General features: G+C 39.1%; 1 protein-coding gene across 1 annotated transcript; it reads left to right on the top strand.

Moving 5' to 3' along the window:
• Positions 3,073 to 3,588, top strand: LOC107607506. The gene has a single exon (XM_016309457.1). It carries the CDS (start codon positions 3,073 to 3,075, stop codon positions 3,586 to 3,588), a length of 516 nt encoding a protein of 171 aa, XP_016164943.1.

Genomic DNA, 16,983 nt, shown 5'->3' with positions numbered 1-16,983 from the left:
GAGTTACAAGGAACCTCCAGCTGAATGATCCAAAGCTTCTTGAGATTTCAATATTAAGCCCTCATAGAAATTCTGCAGCTTATCCCACTCAGTGAACATTTCAGGAGGACATTTCTTGATTAGAGCCTTGTATCTCTCCCATGCCTCATGGATGGGTTCAGCCTCCATTTGTGTAAATGTTTGTACCTCAGTCTTCAACCTTATGATCCTTTGAGGTGGGTAAAATTTGGCAAGGAACTTGGTTACCAAATCATCCCAATTGTTGATGCTGTCTCTTGGAAAGGATTCCAACCATTGAGTGGCCTTGTCTCTGAGAGAAAATGGGAATAGCAATAGCTTGTAGCTGTCAAGAGGCACACCATTAGTTTTAACAGTGTTACAAATCCTCAAGAAAGTGGATAAGTGTTGGTTCGGATCTTCAAGTGGTCCTCCACCAAAAGAGCAATTGTTTTGAACCAAAGTGATGAGTTGTGGCTTTAGTTCAAAATTGTTTGCATTGACATTTGGAGTTAAGATGCTACTTCCACAATGTCTAGGATTTGCAAAAGTATAGGAAGCTAAAACTCTCCTATGGGGTGGATTGTTATTGTTGTTGTCTGCTCCACCTGGTGGATTGGTTGAATGTTCCTCCATATCTTGGAATTCTTCTTCTGATTCCTATATTTTTCCCTCTTTCAGCTCTTCTTAACCTTCTAAGAATTCTTTCATCTTGTTCATGAAAGATGGGTGTATTTCTTCCTGTACCTGACATACAAGCAGAACATAAGAAAAGATCCAACAAGCACAATTGCAAAGGAAATTGTAAATTGCAAAGAAACTAGATGAAGAAGCAAGTAATCGAAACTGAAATTCAATTAAGCAGAAAATTAAACAAGCTCCCAAGGTGAGATTGAAACAGAATTTCTTCAATTCTCCACCCATAAAACCTCATGAAATAGCATGAATTCATACATGGTTGATTAAATCAAAGAAAACATGAAAATCTACCCAATTGGCTTGCTTATGGCTCAATAAAGTGCATACTTCTATTGAAAACAAAAGAAAAAGGCTAGTGAAACTAGGCTAAGATGACTTGTCATCAGATACTCATTCAATCTAAGGTAGAACGGAAGTGGTTGTCAGGCACGCGTTCATAGGGAATGATGATGATTGTCACGTTTATCACATTCAGGTTGAAGTGCAAATGAATATCTTAGAAGCGGAATAAGTTGAATTGAATAGAAAAACAGTAGTACTTTGCATTAATCTTTGAGGAACAGTAGAGCTCCACACCTTAATCTATGGAGTGTAGAAACTCTACCATTGAAATTACATAAGTGATAATGGAGTTCATTGGTCTTGGCCCCAGAGGGGAACCGGAGTAACCAAGACTGCGAATACAATGATAAAAAGTTCTGTTTATACTAAACTAGTCACTAGGGTTTACAGAAGTAAGTAATTGATGTATAAATCCACTTCCGGGCCCCACTTGGTGTGTGCTTGGGCTGAGCTTGAATGTTACACGTGCAGAGGCTCTTTCTGGAGTTGAACGCCAGGTTGTAACGTGTTTCTGGCGTTCAACTCTGGTTTGTGACTTGTTTCTGGCGTTTAACTCCAGACAGCAGCGTAGAACTGGCGTTAAACGCCCTTTTACATTGTCTAAACTCGGCCAAAGTATGAACTATTATATATTGCTGGAAAGCCCTGAATGTCTACTTTCCAACGCAATTGGAAGCGCGCCATTTTGAGTTCTGTAGCTCCAGAAAATCCATTTTGTGTGTAGGGAGGTCAGAATCCAACAGCATCAGCAGTCCTTCTTCAACCTATCTGATTTTTGCTCAAGTCCCTCATTTTCAGCCAGAAAATACCTGAAATCACAGAAAAACACACAAACTCATAGTAAAGTCCAGAAATGTGAATTTAACATAAAAACTAATGAAAACATCCCTAAAAGTAACTAGATTCTACTAAAAACATACTAAAAACAATGCCAAAAAGCGTATAAATTATCCGCTCATCAACAGCAAAGAATTGTTAGATTAGAAATCCATTAAGATAGATTACCTTTTTTTATTGTGGTTTTAAAGTTAATAATTTTAAAGTTTATTTATAGTTTAAGCTTGAATCTCATGATGGATATGAAGCTCTAGGATTGCCTCTAGCGTCTAGGAGTCTTATATCTTACATCACTGGAACTATTACTATACTAAGAACTTTTGGTAATCAGTCTATACTCTGTTGTATTTTTCAGATGCAGGTCGTAACCCACTTGGGTGAGTTGCTTTGATGGTGACAGAGCGGAGGATCCTGGCCCAGTTTTGAAGTCTTTTTATTCATTTTGATTTGATTTCTCACTTTTGTATTTATTTATGCCTTAGAGGCTTTCTTATAAGAGAGATATTTTGTATATGTTGTTTTACTTTTAAAACTCTGTATTGTCTGTATGTTGCTAGGCGGCTTAAACTTCGCGACCTGCGACTGAATCTTTATACTATTATACTCTTATGTATCTATATAAGTCTTAATGTCTGTATGTCTATCTTGTGCCTTAAGTTAGTAGTTTCGTGAGAACGTTTCGCGCTTTTGTAATTCCGGATTTGAGCTTATTTCTTCATCTGGCTTCTAGAATTATTATTCCTTCTATATATATATTTATGTATAAGCCTTAGGATTGTCGTGACCTCTGATTAACCTTTGCTTTACGGCATGAGGTAAGGCTTAGGGTAATTAGGGTGTTACATTTAGTGGTATCAGAGCGGCTCGTCCTCGTGAGCCTAAGGGATGGACCGATTGTGCTTCATTGCATACTCTGTATCTTTTTCTTTCATGCTATTTAGGTTATCTACTTGATATATGTATAGCATGCTTGTTTGTGAGCACCTTTTTGGGATAATTGAAGCACTAGACCTTTGATATTGTGACTAATCACCTTGATATCGACTGTTTGGTATAGACAGGAACCCTAATGGCTACCCGCGGACAAGGTCGTACTTGTATACGGAGAGATTATGAGGGTAACTCGTCGATGGACAATCACGCTGAACTCATGGCAGCGATGACTAACTTAGTTAACACGTTCAAGCAAACACTGCTATGACTACTCATGCTAAGCGGCAGACAAGGCAATCAGTCGGAAATGAAAATGGAGAAGGTACTGAGGACAGCTTAGATGGTGTTCCGATAACTCTAGTTACTTTTCTGAAAGTTGACCCGCCAATTTTCAATGGATCGACAATCCCTACCGAAGCTGACAACTGGTTCCAAGTTGTGGAGCGTGCATTGCGAACTCAACATGTACTGTATGACCATTTCATGGAATATACGGCTTATCAACTAGTGGGAAAAGCTCAGCAATGGTGGCAAGGAGAGCACCGAATGCTACACCAACAAAATGTGGACATTTCATGGATGTTATTCCAGGAAACCTTCTACAAGAAGTACTTTCATGAGTCAATAAAGGAGGCCATGGAGTTAGAATTCTTACGGTTGAAGCAAGGGTCCATGACTGTACTTGAATACACTAGCAAGTTCGAGGAACTCTGTAGGTTCTTGAGAATAAGTCAGGGTGCTCCTGAGTCCTATGAGGGCTGGAAATGCATCAAATACTGAGTTGGGCTGAGGGGAGATATCATGCGTGTTGTGGCTCCATTGGAGACTAGGGAATTCTCGAAATTGGTGAACAAGGCAAGAGTTGTGGAGGATTGTATTAGGAGGACAACTATAATGAGAGATAGTCAAGGGGGTACCTGTAGCAGAGGTCATGGAAAGTATTTTGCACCAAAAGGCCAGATCTCCAAAACGGACGGACATGCCACTCAGCATCCTCATGGTTAAAGAAACTTCAGACGAAACCACAATGCCCAGTTCCACCGAGCAAAAGGAAATGGTCGATGCTATACTTGTGGACTGTTTGGACACATTGCCAAGAATTGCCGTCGTGGGAAAAACCAGGATGCGAGTCAGAACCAACAGTGAGGTTGAGTATTTGCTGTGAACGCCCTGTGTGGGAGCTTGAGATAAGAGGTAGGTGTTTAATTGGTTATAAAACTTTAACTGTATTGTGCTGGTGTGCGTGTACACAAAACCCATACTATTTCGTACAACAGCAGCAGTACCAGCAAGTGCACTGGGTCGTCCAAGTAATACCTGAGCGAGTCAGGGTCGATCCCACGAGGATTGTGGCTTGAAGCAAGCAATGGTTGTCTTGCAGGTCTTAGTCAAACAGAATCAGAAGGTCTTTGGATTAGAGGAAACTATTCATAATTTGTATTTTTAAAACAAGTATTTTCGAGGATAGGAATAGAGTTGAGAGTTGGAGTTACTTTGTCTTTCTAAAGTAACTCTGGTACTACTGTCTTCTTTGCTTGTGAGTGATCTTCTTCTATTGCAGGCTGTAAGTGATCAAAGTCACGCCAATGGTCCTTGATCTCCTTTGCTACAGGTCAAACGCCATTATCAGTGGTCATTCAATCTGACGGAAGATGAAGCTCTTAGCAAATCATTCTCTTGGCGATCCTACTCAAAACGCCACAGACAAGGTCGAATCTTTCGGATCAGAGAACGCTACTTCTTTGGATTCTAGCCTATACCACAGAGACCCTAATCTCCCCGGAGATCGGTTGAACTGGTGTCTCGAGAAGTCCCCAACAAAATCGTGGATTAACAATCTAAGAGATGTATAAACATAGCTATTGGTTCGTGCTTTCCGGACAAGTAGTCACACGAACCCAAGTAGACGCAGGTGTTTGTCAGGCACTTTCGTCTTAATGTGATGAACAGAGCTAATTTGTCAAATCATCCTGTTTATCACGACGAAGATCGGATATACATCACAGAGATAGATCAAACACAGATCAAAGAAGAAGAAATAGTGCTTTTACTAATTCATAGGACTCAGCAGGGCTCCTTCCCTCAGCCTAGGAGGTTTAGAAACTCATACTGAAAATAAAAATAAAGATAAAAACGTGTATGGTGCTCTCCTGAGTTGGAGAGTGATGAAAGAGTGATTAAAAGGTTTTAAAGTCTCATCCGAGGTACGAATTACATTAACATAATCCTTTAAATACTAAACAGATGACTAGTAAGGGTAAAGTAGTCTATTTAGTGTTAAAATCCACTTCTGAGGCCTACTTGGTGAGTGTTTGGGCTGAGCTTTGATGAGATCCACGTGCTTTAAGGCTCCTTGGGCTTGGAATGCCAGCTAGGGGGTCCTCTCTGGGCCTTTGGATGCTGGGCTCTGCCCTTTGGGCGCTGGACTCCTGGAAGGGGGCAGGAAGCTGGCGTTGGACGCCAGTTTTGGGCCTTCTAATCAGAAGCAAAGTATGAACTATTATATATTGCTGGAAAGCTCTGGAAGTCAGCTTTCCATATCTGTTGAGCGCGATCCATTTGAACTTCTATAGCTCCAAAAAAGCTCTTCCGACTCATAGTAGAATTCAAAAATGTGATTTTAACACTAAAACCTATAAAAACTTAATAAAAACTGAATAAAAACTACTAAAAACTATATGAAAATGATGTCAAAAAGCGTATAAAATATCCGCTCATCATGTGCGATATTGGGACAATGAGTTTATTCACAGCTTATAACAAGGATGAGGGTTCAAGACTAAAGGTGTCAAACTTAGTATCAAACTTAGGACCAAGCTCACTTGTACCACATAAAGTATTGCCACTAGAGCCGACATAACTTAAGGACGTTTTTAGTTGACGTCGCGAATCATTAAATCCTTAAAGACCAATAAATCAGGGTAACGCTGTGGAAGCACGGTACTCTTAATGGCGGTGTGGGATTTTATACGAATAAGAGCATCAACACATCCTTGCGAACCGACTTATCTTTTCCCTTGTATATTGCATTACAGCTCTTTATTTCGGAATCCTTCTTGGTGAATAAATTAAAGTTTGCCTAATCCTATTCCTTGTTTGCACATATCCTCGTGCGAACCTTGTATTTCTTGATGTGAGCCAAAACGTATATTGTTGAGGAAAACCGCCTTATTGAAGGGCTTGTAATCCTCTTGAAATTAGTACAGACGTATTTTGATTGAATCTACTTTATTGTATCCTCTAAAGATTCTCAAATTACAATTCTATTTTGAGGTGTACTCTAATTCTCTTTCTAGTGCATTTTCTAATATTTCTACAACCCTATTTGATCCCAAAATAATGCATCTTTTCAACTTCTTACAGATACCCTACGAAATTGTTTGCTTTCTTTCGAGCCTGATATTCCTTCGAATAACTTGAGCTCATTTCGATATCACATGCAATTCTTAGACACAACCATTGATATGTTAAGTCTTTAGGACAAGAATTTTGAACAGGAAAGACGAGACTTGTGAGCGTGCGGCATCACGAGGAGTTGTAGAGCTTTGCTTTTGCAAATGAAGTTACCTATAACTAAATTTACACACAAGGATGCCCCGTTGATATGAACATCAATTTGTGGAAAAGATTACCTACAGCGCTAGTGTTTGCACTACTTGAACCCCATGGACCATTAGATATCTATTGGTACATTTCATAGGAAAATTTTGGAGTGCGTTCTGATGTAAACATCAGGATGTAATGGTTAACACATCATGACAATTGAGGCCGTACGAAGTGAATTGTTTGACTCACGATCTGGAGCCTGCTGCGTTTGTGCTTGTGTCAAAGATGTGGAGCAATGAGGAACTACCCCCATGGATATGGATGTAATTACCAAGGGACTATGAATTTGAGTTAAGTTATCACTAGGGATTTTCCCACATGACTTTGGTTTTTACTGGTAAATTATAAGGTTGTTAAAATAATATTTGGTACTTGGTGGATTATAGAGTGCAGAGGTAAGTACAGAAGGAGAAAAATAAGCGAGAATAAATTTAGGCTTGAATTTTTGGCTGAGTTTAACATTCGATTTTAGTTATGATAAGTAGAAATTTATTAGTTGTTTAGTATGTCTAAGGGAGGTTGAATTGTATACATTGATAAAATTGTGAGTGAATTGGATAATTGGATGCGGAATAAACAGTATGGTGATATTGTGGACCTTGGAATTTTGTCGAATAAGTAAAGAAAATGGAGAATAGAATATTTTAGGTGTTGGAATGATTAAGTGTGATTGAGTGGATGGTATTGAAATGGTGGTTAGTATAATAACTGTTGTTAGGCTTTGAAAAGTTGAATGGTTGGAAATTAATAGATATTGTACTTGGAGCTGTAGAAAATTGTTAAGATTAGTATTAGGCATAGAGACCCTATAAGGCCCTAAGTATGACTTAGCCTTAGGATGAGCGTAAATCTTATTTGGGTCAAGTTGAGGAAGTTTAGAAGTAACCCTAGGTTTTGTAATTCGATGAATGACGTATGACTTGATTGAATATTTGGATTAGTTAGTTAATTAGTGACTAAAAATCAGAGTCGCATAGCAGAAGCTTATAGAATGCAATAGCACATGATAGTTGTCAGTAGAGGTCGTAGGACAATGACTAAGCATATCTTAGGCTTGAATACCTGAAGAGTGACGAACCGGATTTTCTATCGGTAAAAAATTCACAGATAAATTCCCGTTGTAAGTATAGTTTCTAAACCAACAGAGAATCCTTTCGTACAAAAACTTGTTTGTCACTAAAGCAAACCCAATAAAATTTATAACTGAAGTATTTAAACCTCGGGTCATCTCTCAAGGAATTTTAGGGAAGTATGATTTATTATTGGTTATGGAAATGTATCTTTTTGGGTTTTTGAAATAGGGAACAAGAAAATAAATTGGCAAGAAAGTAAATTAATAATCATGAAAACCCTTACAAGATATAAGAACTGGAAATTCCATCCTAGTTATCCTTATCAATTGTGATGAGAATTATTTATTGCTCCCACTTAGTTAACCCTTACTAAATAAAGGAAAGTCAAGTGGACCAATCGATGGGATTCCTCAAGTCCTAGTCAACTCCTATGGAAAGACTAGCTTTAGAGGAATCCAAATCAACCAGCAAATTCCAACTATCAATCAACAATAGAGTTTGATAACTCAAGTGTCACCAATTACTCAACCAAAGCCAAGAGGAAAGAAATCTAAATTAAATTGAAAGCATCAATAACATAAATAGAAGAAAGCAATCATAAATCTGAAATACCTCAAATTGTATTAAATAGAAAATTAAATTAAACATGAGAATTCATAAACTAAATAGCAACATAAAGTAATCAGTAGGAGAAATAGGTAAACTAGAGTACCAAAACAAGTAAAAGTAGAAAAGAAACTAAATTAAAGGAACATTGAACCTGGAATTGAGAAGGAGTGAACCTAAAACTAAGAGAAATCCTAAATCCTAAAACCTAGAGAGAGGAGAGAGCCTCTCTCTCTAGAAACTACATCTAAAATCTAATATTGTGAATAATGAATTGTTCAATGAATGCCTTGATTTCCTCATTCTCCAGCCTCTATTCTGTGTTTTCGGGCTTGGATTTGGGCCGAGAAGGAGCCCAGAAATCGCTGGGGGCGAATTCTGCAACTTTCTGCACGTGGCGTCTATCACGCGTACGCGTAAGTCATGTGTGCGTGTAATTTGGAGATTTTCCTTGTCACACGTACACGTTAGTCACGCGTAAACGTCGCTTGTGCTCTGCACTAGGCTCGCGTCCGCGTCGTCCATGCGCGGGCGTCGCTGCCATTTTCTTCAAAACTTCATTTTTCTCGTTCCTTCCACTTTTGCATGTTTCCTTTCTGTCCTCTAAGCCTTCCTACCCTATAAAGCCTGAAAATACTTAACACACATATCACGGTATTGAATGGTAATAAAGGATAATTAAAATTAACAGTTTTAAGGCCTAGGAAACATGTTTTTACATATATCACAGAATAAGGAAGGAATTATAAAACCATGCAATTTATATGAATAAGTGAGCAAAGACTTGATAAAAACCACTCAATCGAGCACAATATAAATCATAAAATAGTGGTTTATCAACCTCCCCACACTTAAACATTAGCATGTCCTCATGCTAAATTCAAGAGAAACTGAAAAAGTGTGAAGGCAGAATGATGGAATCTATGCAATGCAATCTATCTAAATGCAAGCTACCTAAATGAATCATGCAATTCTAATTATTATCTACCTATATACATATAAAGCTTACATGTGGTTAGATTGAGTCAAATTTTCAAGGAATCATATATGCACAACCAAGGACTAAATCATATTAAAACACATTCACAATTGAGTTGAGTCAATCGAAAGAGTTCACAAACTTGCAAGACAAGCAATGATCAAACATGGATATATGGAAATGAGCTATTGAACCCTCACTGGATTTGTATATGCACTCTAATCTCTCAGTGTTTGGGGTTAATCACTCTACTCTTCTCTAGTCATGCTTTCTAAAACTTTGTTCTTCATCTAACCAATCAACAAATATTTAATGTACACATGCAAACATCATGAGGTCTTTTCAAGGTTATAATAGGGTTAAGGCAAGGGTGATGATATATGTATGGCCAAGTGAGCTATAAATTGAATCCTTGATTAGTCTAAGATCTCACCTAACATATACATAATCTATACAATTTTAAAATTATGCCTAGCTACCCAAATTTCTCACTTTTGTATCACATACTCATGCAGCAAATTATCTTTAATTTCATCACATGTGCATTGATCTTTTACTAAACTCATTATTAGGGTAATTTTGTCCCCTAAGCTTATTTATTTAATTATAGGATTTTTTTTTGAAAATAAACATAACATATCAATGCACATGGTATTTTAATTATTTTGGTCTCACATGAGCAGCCACCCATATTCCAAGTACTTTGTCAATTTAACACTTTCCTATCAACCCAAGTTCCCACAGTTCCCCACACTTAGTTGATACACAATCTCTATCTTAAGCTAACCAAAGATTCAATTTTGGTGTAATTAATTTGTTTTTCTGCTTAAGGCTATTGATGTGGTAAAATACAGAATAAATGGGGATTAAAAGGCTCAAGGTGGCTAACAATGGTGACTTAAAAGGGTAGGCTATTTGGGATAAGTGAGCAAAAACAAGTAATGGCCTCAATCATATGCAAGCATGTAAATACACTAAATAGTGGACATATAGAATGGAACAAAGTAAAGTCTGCAATCATAGTGAAGAAACACACAAGAATAAAATATTATGGCTAAATAATGTAACCATGCCATTAAGCTCAAAAACTTACGAGTTGTGTGTTCTTTGGCTCAAAAACCATATATCAGTCATGTATATCATGCAAGTAAGGATAAAGAGTTTCAACTCAGATCAATGTGAATCTTTAAATGGCTTTTATAAAAATAAATATATTCCTTGGAAATGTCGTCAATTTACCAACATTTATTACTATATATATAAATATATATATAATAAAGAGTTCCAACTCAATCAATGTGAATCCTTGAATGGATTTTGTAAAGAAATAAATACATTCTTTGAAAAATATCGTCAATTTACCAACACTTATTACTATATATATGTTAAGTGGATTGTTGTGATTATGAAATCTAAAAATTTCTAGTTTACTCTGTATTTTCAATTAAACCAAATTCTTATATGCTAAAAAGGTAAACTAAACTTAATAATCCATACTTTTCTATATCACAACTAATAAGCAAAGAGTGCAAATCAAGCTAAATATCTAAGATATATACAGCCCAAAGTGCAAAATGTAATAAAGTAGAAACAAACAGAAATACAGTAAAAGAAAATGTGCAAGTACTGGAAGGAAAATAAGATAAAATAAAATAAAATAAAAGTACAGAAAATGAAACAAAATAGGAAGAAAAGGTCTAAAAATGGTTCACCAAAATAAGATCCGCCAGAGATAGCGACCTCCCAACACTTATATAATAGCATCGTCCTCGATGCTCAGTCAAGCTGGGTGTGAAGGGTCGTCACCTCCTGAAGAGTGAGCTGATGCTGTCTCTGAGGGTGCTGGTTGTGAAGGAGCCTATGGCTCTGCCTGTATAGGGGCCTGTGGCGCTGCCGGCTGTGTCTGCTGAGGCTCCTCGTGCTGGTGCTCTGCCTACTGCTCATGCTGAGGCTCTGGCTGCTGAGGCTCCTGGTGCTCAGCCTCTGCCTGTGCATCCTGCTCCTGCTCATCTGCCTCCTCCTCAGATGGCTCTGATGGTGTGTCAGGCTCAGAGGGGATGTCAGTGTATCCCGACCTGATCATCAGCTTCAGATGCTCATAGCGTCGCTTATAGCGATGCTCCATCCGATCCAGGCACTCAAAGAGATAGTACACTAGGTGGTAGATGGGCTGGGAAGTGGGTGAGGGTGCTGTGGGTGTGGGTGGTGTAGCAGGTTCTGAAGGGGCAGCAGAGGATGTGGCTGCATCAGCGGAGGCAGTAAGAGAAGGTGGTCTGTGGCCCAGAGCCTTGAACCTCTTTCCGTGCGGGATGATCTTCCTGCAATCGGCAGCTGGTGGCCTCTCATCCTCAGGCTCCCAGGGTATCTCAGCTCGGCGGCCCATTTGGGTAATCAGATAGGGGAATGGTAGAGTGTCTCGGACATGAACCCTAGCCATGAACTGCCAGATGAATTGGGAACGGTACAGGTCCTTTCCTTCCATAATGCACCAGATAAGAGTAATCATGGCAGTTGGAACCTCAGTCTCATGAGTGCTCGGCATAACATAGTTGCTCAGAATTTGTTGCCATAGTCGAGCCTCATCATTAAGATAAATGATCTTGATACCCTTTGGATTTACTATCGACTTACCCATAACCCAGGGAACAGTAGGATCAATGGCTATGGTGCGCTTTACTGCTTCCCAATCAAAACTCATAAACCTCATGGCTTCCTCAGCCTGCTGATAGCCATCTGGCTCATCTGATTTAGGCTGGAAATGGAGGATATCCTCAATGGCCTCTTCAGTAACTAAAATCTGTTTCCCTCTGAGCTGTACTGCATCCAGGGTCGTCTTGTAATAGTTCCAGTAGAATTCCCGGACCCAGGATGCATTAACCTCAGTCAAGTTCCTCTCTAGAAAGAACCAGCCTCTCTGTTTGATTTGCTCTGTAGTGTACTGTTGTAATTCAGCTGGAATTCTGAGGGTCTTTTCCAAATATAGGTGCCTTTTAGTCGCAAAGACCTCATATTTCAGTTCACAATAGCGATTTGCGAACTTGGTTGGATCAGTCGCAGGCACAAGTTGATCTGCTTTTTCCTATGAAGTAAAGTTATTCTCACGCCAGGAATCATCATGCAGAATATTTGTTAGAGCCATAGATGATTGGCCTCGTTTCCTTTTACTCGTGCCTGTCTTGGCCTTTCCCTTCCCTTTTGGGTCAGACATCCTGAAAAGTAGAATTGCCAGGATAGAATTTATCAAACTAAAGCAGAAAAATAGGAAGGCAAATAGTATGCAAGCAATAGAAACCGTAGATAGGCAAAAGAGAAATAAAAGCCAAAGCATGAAGTGAGTCAGAAATATATGGAATGTTGGACTGAATGCGAGATAAAATTCAAGGAATTCAATTAGAAATTACAATCCAAAAACCATTAAATGAAATGCAGAATGCTTGTTTGTCAAGGAACAACAATAAACATGCCTTGAAAGGAGTTAGTGTAAAACTTAGAGAGAGGTTAGAAAGTCAATGAAGTCAAGAGTTAAAAAGGAAAGTTAAAGTTAGTGGCATGGTACTGTAGTTCCTGGCTAGCAGAAGTGCACAATCTTGAAGAACAAGCAACTCACATTTAAGCAGATAATGCAAATTATTGATGATAAATCAAGTAGGAAAGAAAGCATAAAGAGAAATACAATCATCAACAATGCAATTTAATGAAGAAAGGAACTAATTGGAATGGAAATGCTAGCCTAATATCTCATGAAATGGCTTTGGTGTAAACCAACTGAATTGTATTGTCAAAAGTGCCAAAGTCAATTAATGAGTGAAAGTTAAGTAAAACAGCTTTTCAGAAAAAATTTGGGCAGCATTTCGGCAGTAAAAGGGACGTTCCCGAAAAATCAAACAGCAGAATGAACAATGTAAGCAATAGCAATTTCAAACAGAGTTAGCAGCTGATATGAGACGCAGAACAAGTTGTATCAAACTAGCAAGTAATATGGTAATGAGCAGAAAAATTGAATCAATATAAAGGCGAGGTAACTTTGCAACCAAAGCAGCATGGTTGAGTTTAAAGATGCAAGTGCAGAATTAAAATGGGAAAAATTGAATTGGAGCACTTTAGGAAACAAATGAAATTCCAGAAAAGCAGCACAGAAACATGCAATAAGCCAGCAATTTTCAAATAGCATATGAATATTGATATATGTTAGCAGCATGGAAAACAAGGTAATTCATGTGACTCAGACATTATAAAGAAAAACAAAGCAGCATGCTGGTCGTAAACTCAGTTTATCAGTTTGGATTTCTTATGAAGGCAGTAACCATTTCAAGCATTAAAACCATGTAAAACCAGAAGAATCTAGCAATTTAGCCAATCCAAAACAGCAATAAGCAGGTATATGCAGTCAGCCTGGCCTCATCAAATTCAGAAAGCAAGCAATAATTTAAGATATGGATGCAATGTATTGAGCTTACTGAATCAACAAGGAAAAAGCAAATTGCAACAAGAATGCTAATGTATATGAATTTATATAAGCATTGGTATCAATCAATTAAGATCCGATGAAGCAAAATAGTTTCAAACAGCAATGAAATAGTAGTGAATAGCAACATCAACAGCCAAGCAATAGATAATTCAAACAGCAGGAACGGAGCACTTATCAGACCTAGAATCCTCTAACCACAATCTAGCTACCTAACCACCTAGAATTCACTACAAAACATGCATATCTAACTAGCCTAAATTGAACAGAATTGACATATGCAAACTGACTAACTTGAATAGAAAAGGAATTGGAGTGCAGCGAAACATGGGGAGGCGCAGTAAAAGAAATGGAAATGAAGAGAGAGGGGGGTGGTACGGCGGCGCTAGTGTGGTGGCACAGCGGCACTGTGGTGAGGCGCAGAAAGGTGAGAGGAGAAAAAGGGAGAGGAAGAGAAGAGGAAGAGGGGCGAGGGGGGAAAGTGACGCGAGGGAGGGCTAGGGTTTTCGCGTCAGGGGTTATTAAAATTTAAATCCACGCGTCCACGTGAGTCACGCAAGAGTGTGGATGAGGTAAAATTGCAACGACGCGTACGCGTCATTGACGCGAACGCGTGAATAGGGATATATGGAGATGACGTACACGCGTGAGGTATGCGAGCGCGTCCACCAAAATTGTGCTAAACGCATGAGTTCAGCGCCGTTTTGGCACAACTCTCTGTCTGATTTGAGGGTGTAAAAATTTGCATGCAACGCGTGCGCGTCGCACACGCCCACGCGTGATGTGCCATAATGAAATTGATGCGTACGCGTCATGGACGCGCACGCTTGGGCCAATTTGTGCCCATCGCACAACAGTCGCACGATTCCAGCCCAACTTTCTGGTCATTGGATGGAGACGCTGATTTGGAATCGACGCCTACGCATGGCCTATGCGCACGCGTGGTGTGGGTTTTTTTAGAATGCAAAATGTAAAATGGGGATGCTGATGCAGATGTTATGAATGACACTAGGGAAAATAGAATAAAATAAAACTAAGAATAAAACAAAACAGAATAAAACTAAGATTGAAAAAGAACGACCATACCATGGTGGGTTGTCTCCCACCTAGCACTTTTAGTTAAAGTCCTTAATTTGGACATTTGGTGAGCTCCTTGTCATGGTGGCTTGTGCTTGAACTCATCCAGGAATTTCCACCAATGTTTACAATTCCAATAGCCTCCGGGATCCCAAACTAGGCACGTAAAGCCTTCGAGCAAGTCAAAGCAGGTGATCAGGCTCCAGGAGTGTTGATTATCAGAATGAATTCCAGGATCCCAAACCTTGCTTTTGTACCCATCTTCGATTTTATCTACATTGTTCCAGCCGGGCAGTATGCAATCTGAATTTCCACTGAGATACCCAAACTTCTTCCAAAATCCATTCAATCGGGCTCTACACCAATCCTTGCACTTCAATTTGGAGCGTAGAACCGTATTGAACCTTGCCTGCCAACTCCTATTACTAACCATCTCCCTCTTACTCTTAAAACCACAAAAAGCTCTAAGATGGCTATCGGTTTCAAGCAAACCATATTCAAGTGGGAAGGTGAAGATAAAGGCTAAGGATTTTACCCACTTGAAGTTTGTGTTGGGTGGTAATGACCTTGGGAGAGGTGTTTCCAGTGGTCTTTCAAGCTCCACTCCCTTGTACTCTTCGATGAATTCTTTCACTTCCTTACAAACCTCTTCAACTGCAACCACGTCTTGATCAAAGTCTTCGATTTCTTCCCCATCACTCAAGTCATAATTTGGAGGTTGAGAAAAATCTACCTCCACATCATCTTCATATTCACTTGGGGAATATTCTTCAAGCTCAAGAAGTTCAATTTCGGATGCAAGTTCATCACTAGGAGAGCTTAATTCGTGATCACCATTACCAAGGAAACTTGCTTCTTGATCTGTTTCGTCCAGTTCTTCATAAGGTACATGCTTTGGGGATTGTGCACTATCCTCCTTAGCGTCAATTGCAAATTTCTTGGCGGAATTCTCCACAACTCTTGATTCCCATGGAGGTTCAGCATCTCCTAAGTCTTCAACCAATTCTTCTTCCTTGATAATTTCGGCTTCCTCTACTTGTTCTAGTAGAAAGTCATGTTCCATACTGTCCATCGAAGCTTCTAGTGTCTCCTTCATGCTACGTTCTTCATTAGATTCTCCAGATGAAGCCATGGGAATTCCTTGAGTGTCCGAACGTTGGGAAGCTAATTGATTTATCGCTTGCTCCAGTTGATGAAGGGTTGCATGAAATTTATCCACTGTTTCTTTGAGACGATCCTGTGATTCTTGTTTTGCTCGGATTGCATGATTAGGATTATATGGCTCTTGGGTCAATGGATATGGACATGGTGCATATGGGAGTGGTGGTTCTTGGGAGTAATTGGATTGGAATTGGGGTGGATAAGGGTTAAGATCATGTGAGGGTGTTTGGTAGTAGGGGGCTTGTGAGTGTGATGGTTCAGAGCTATGTTGAGGAGGGGGTTCATAAGCATAGGGTGGGGCTTGTTGGTAACTACAAGGGGGTCCACCATATCTATCATCTTGGTACGCACTTCGGAATGGTTCTTGACCATAGTAATTTAGTGGAGGTTGGTTGTCACGAAAAGGTCCACCATAACTATTGTCTTGGTATGCATCATAGAATGGTTGTTGGTTATAGTGCATTGGAGGGGGTTGTTGCTAAGAGGGTTGATCAAATCCTTGTGGCTCCTCCCATCTTTGATTCTTCCAACCTTGATGCATGTTCTTATTATAGCGCCCATTCCTTACAGCAACATTGGAACCAAACTCAAAGCGACAGGGGTGAGAACTCATAGTAGCTAATAAAAATTAAAAACAAAAACAAAAACAAAAATAAATAAACAAGCAAAAGCAAATATTTACAATAACCAATAATAAGGCACACGTTTGCAATTCCCCGGCAACGGCGCCATTTTGACGAACTGGATTTTCTATCGGTAAAGAAATTCACAGATAAATTCCCGTTGTAAGTATAGTTTCTAAACCAACAAAGAATCCTTTCGTACAAAAACTTGTTTGTCACTAAAGCAAACCCAATAAAATTTATAACCGAAGTATTTAAACATCGGGTCATCTCTCAAGGAATTGCAGGGAAGTATGATTTATTATTGGTTATGGAAAAGTATCTTTTTGGGTTTTTGAAATAGGGAACAAGAAAATAAATTGGCAAGAAAGTAAATTATTAATCATGAAAATCCTTGCAAGGTATAAGAACTGGAAATCCCATCCTAGTTATCCTTATCAATTGTGATGAGAATTGTTTATTGCTCCCACTTTGTTAACCCTTACTAAATAAAGGAAAGTCAAGTGGACCAATCGATGGGATTCCTCAAGTCCTAGTCAACTCCTATGGAAAGACTAGCTTTAGAGGGATCCAAATCAACCAGCA

This window comes from Arachis ipaensis, chromosome B01 (assembly GCF_000816755.2).
Source record: "Arachis ipaensis cultivar K30076 chromosome B01, Araip1.1, whole genome shotgun sequence".
NCBI lineage: Eukaryota > Viridiplantae > Streptophyta > Magnoliopsida > Fabales > Fabaceae > Arachis > Arachis ipaensis.
This window is presented reverse-complemented; position numbering and strand designations above follow the sequence as displayed.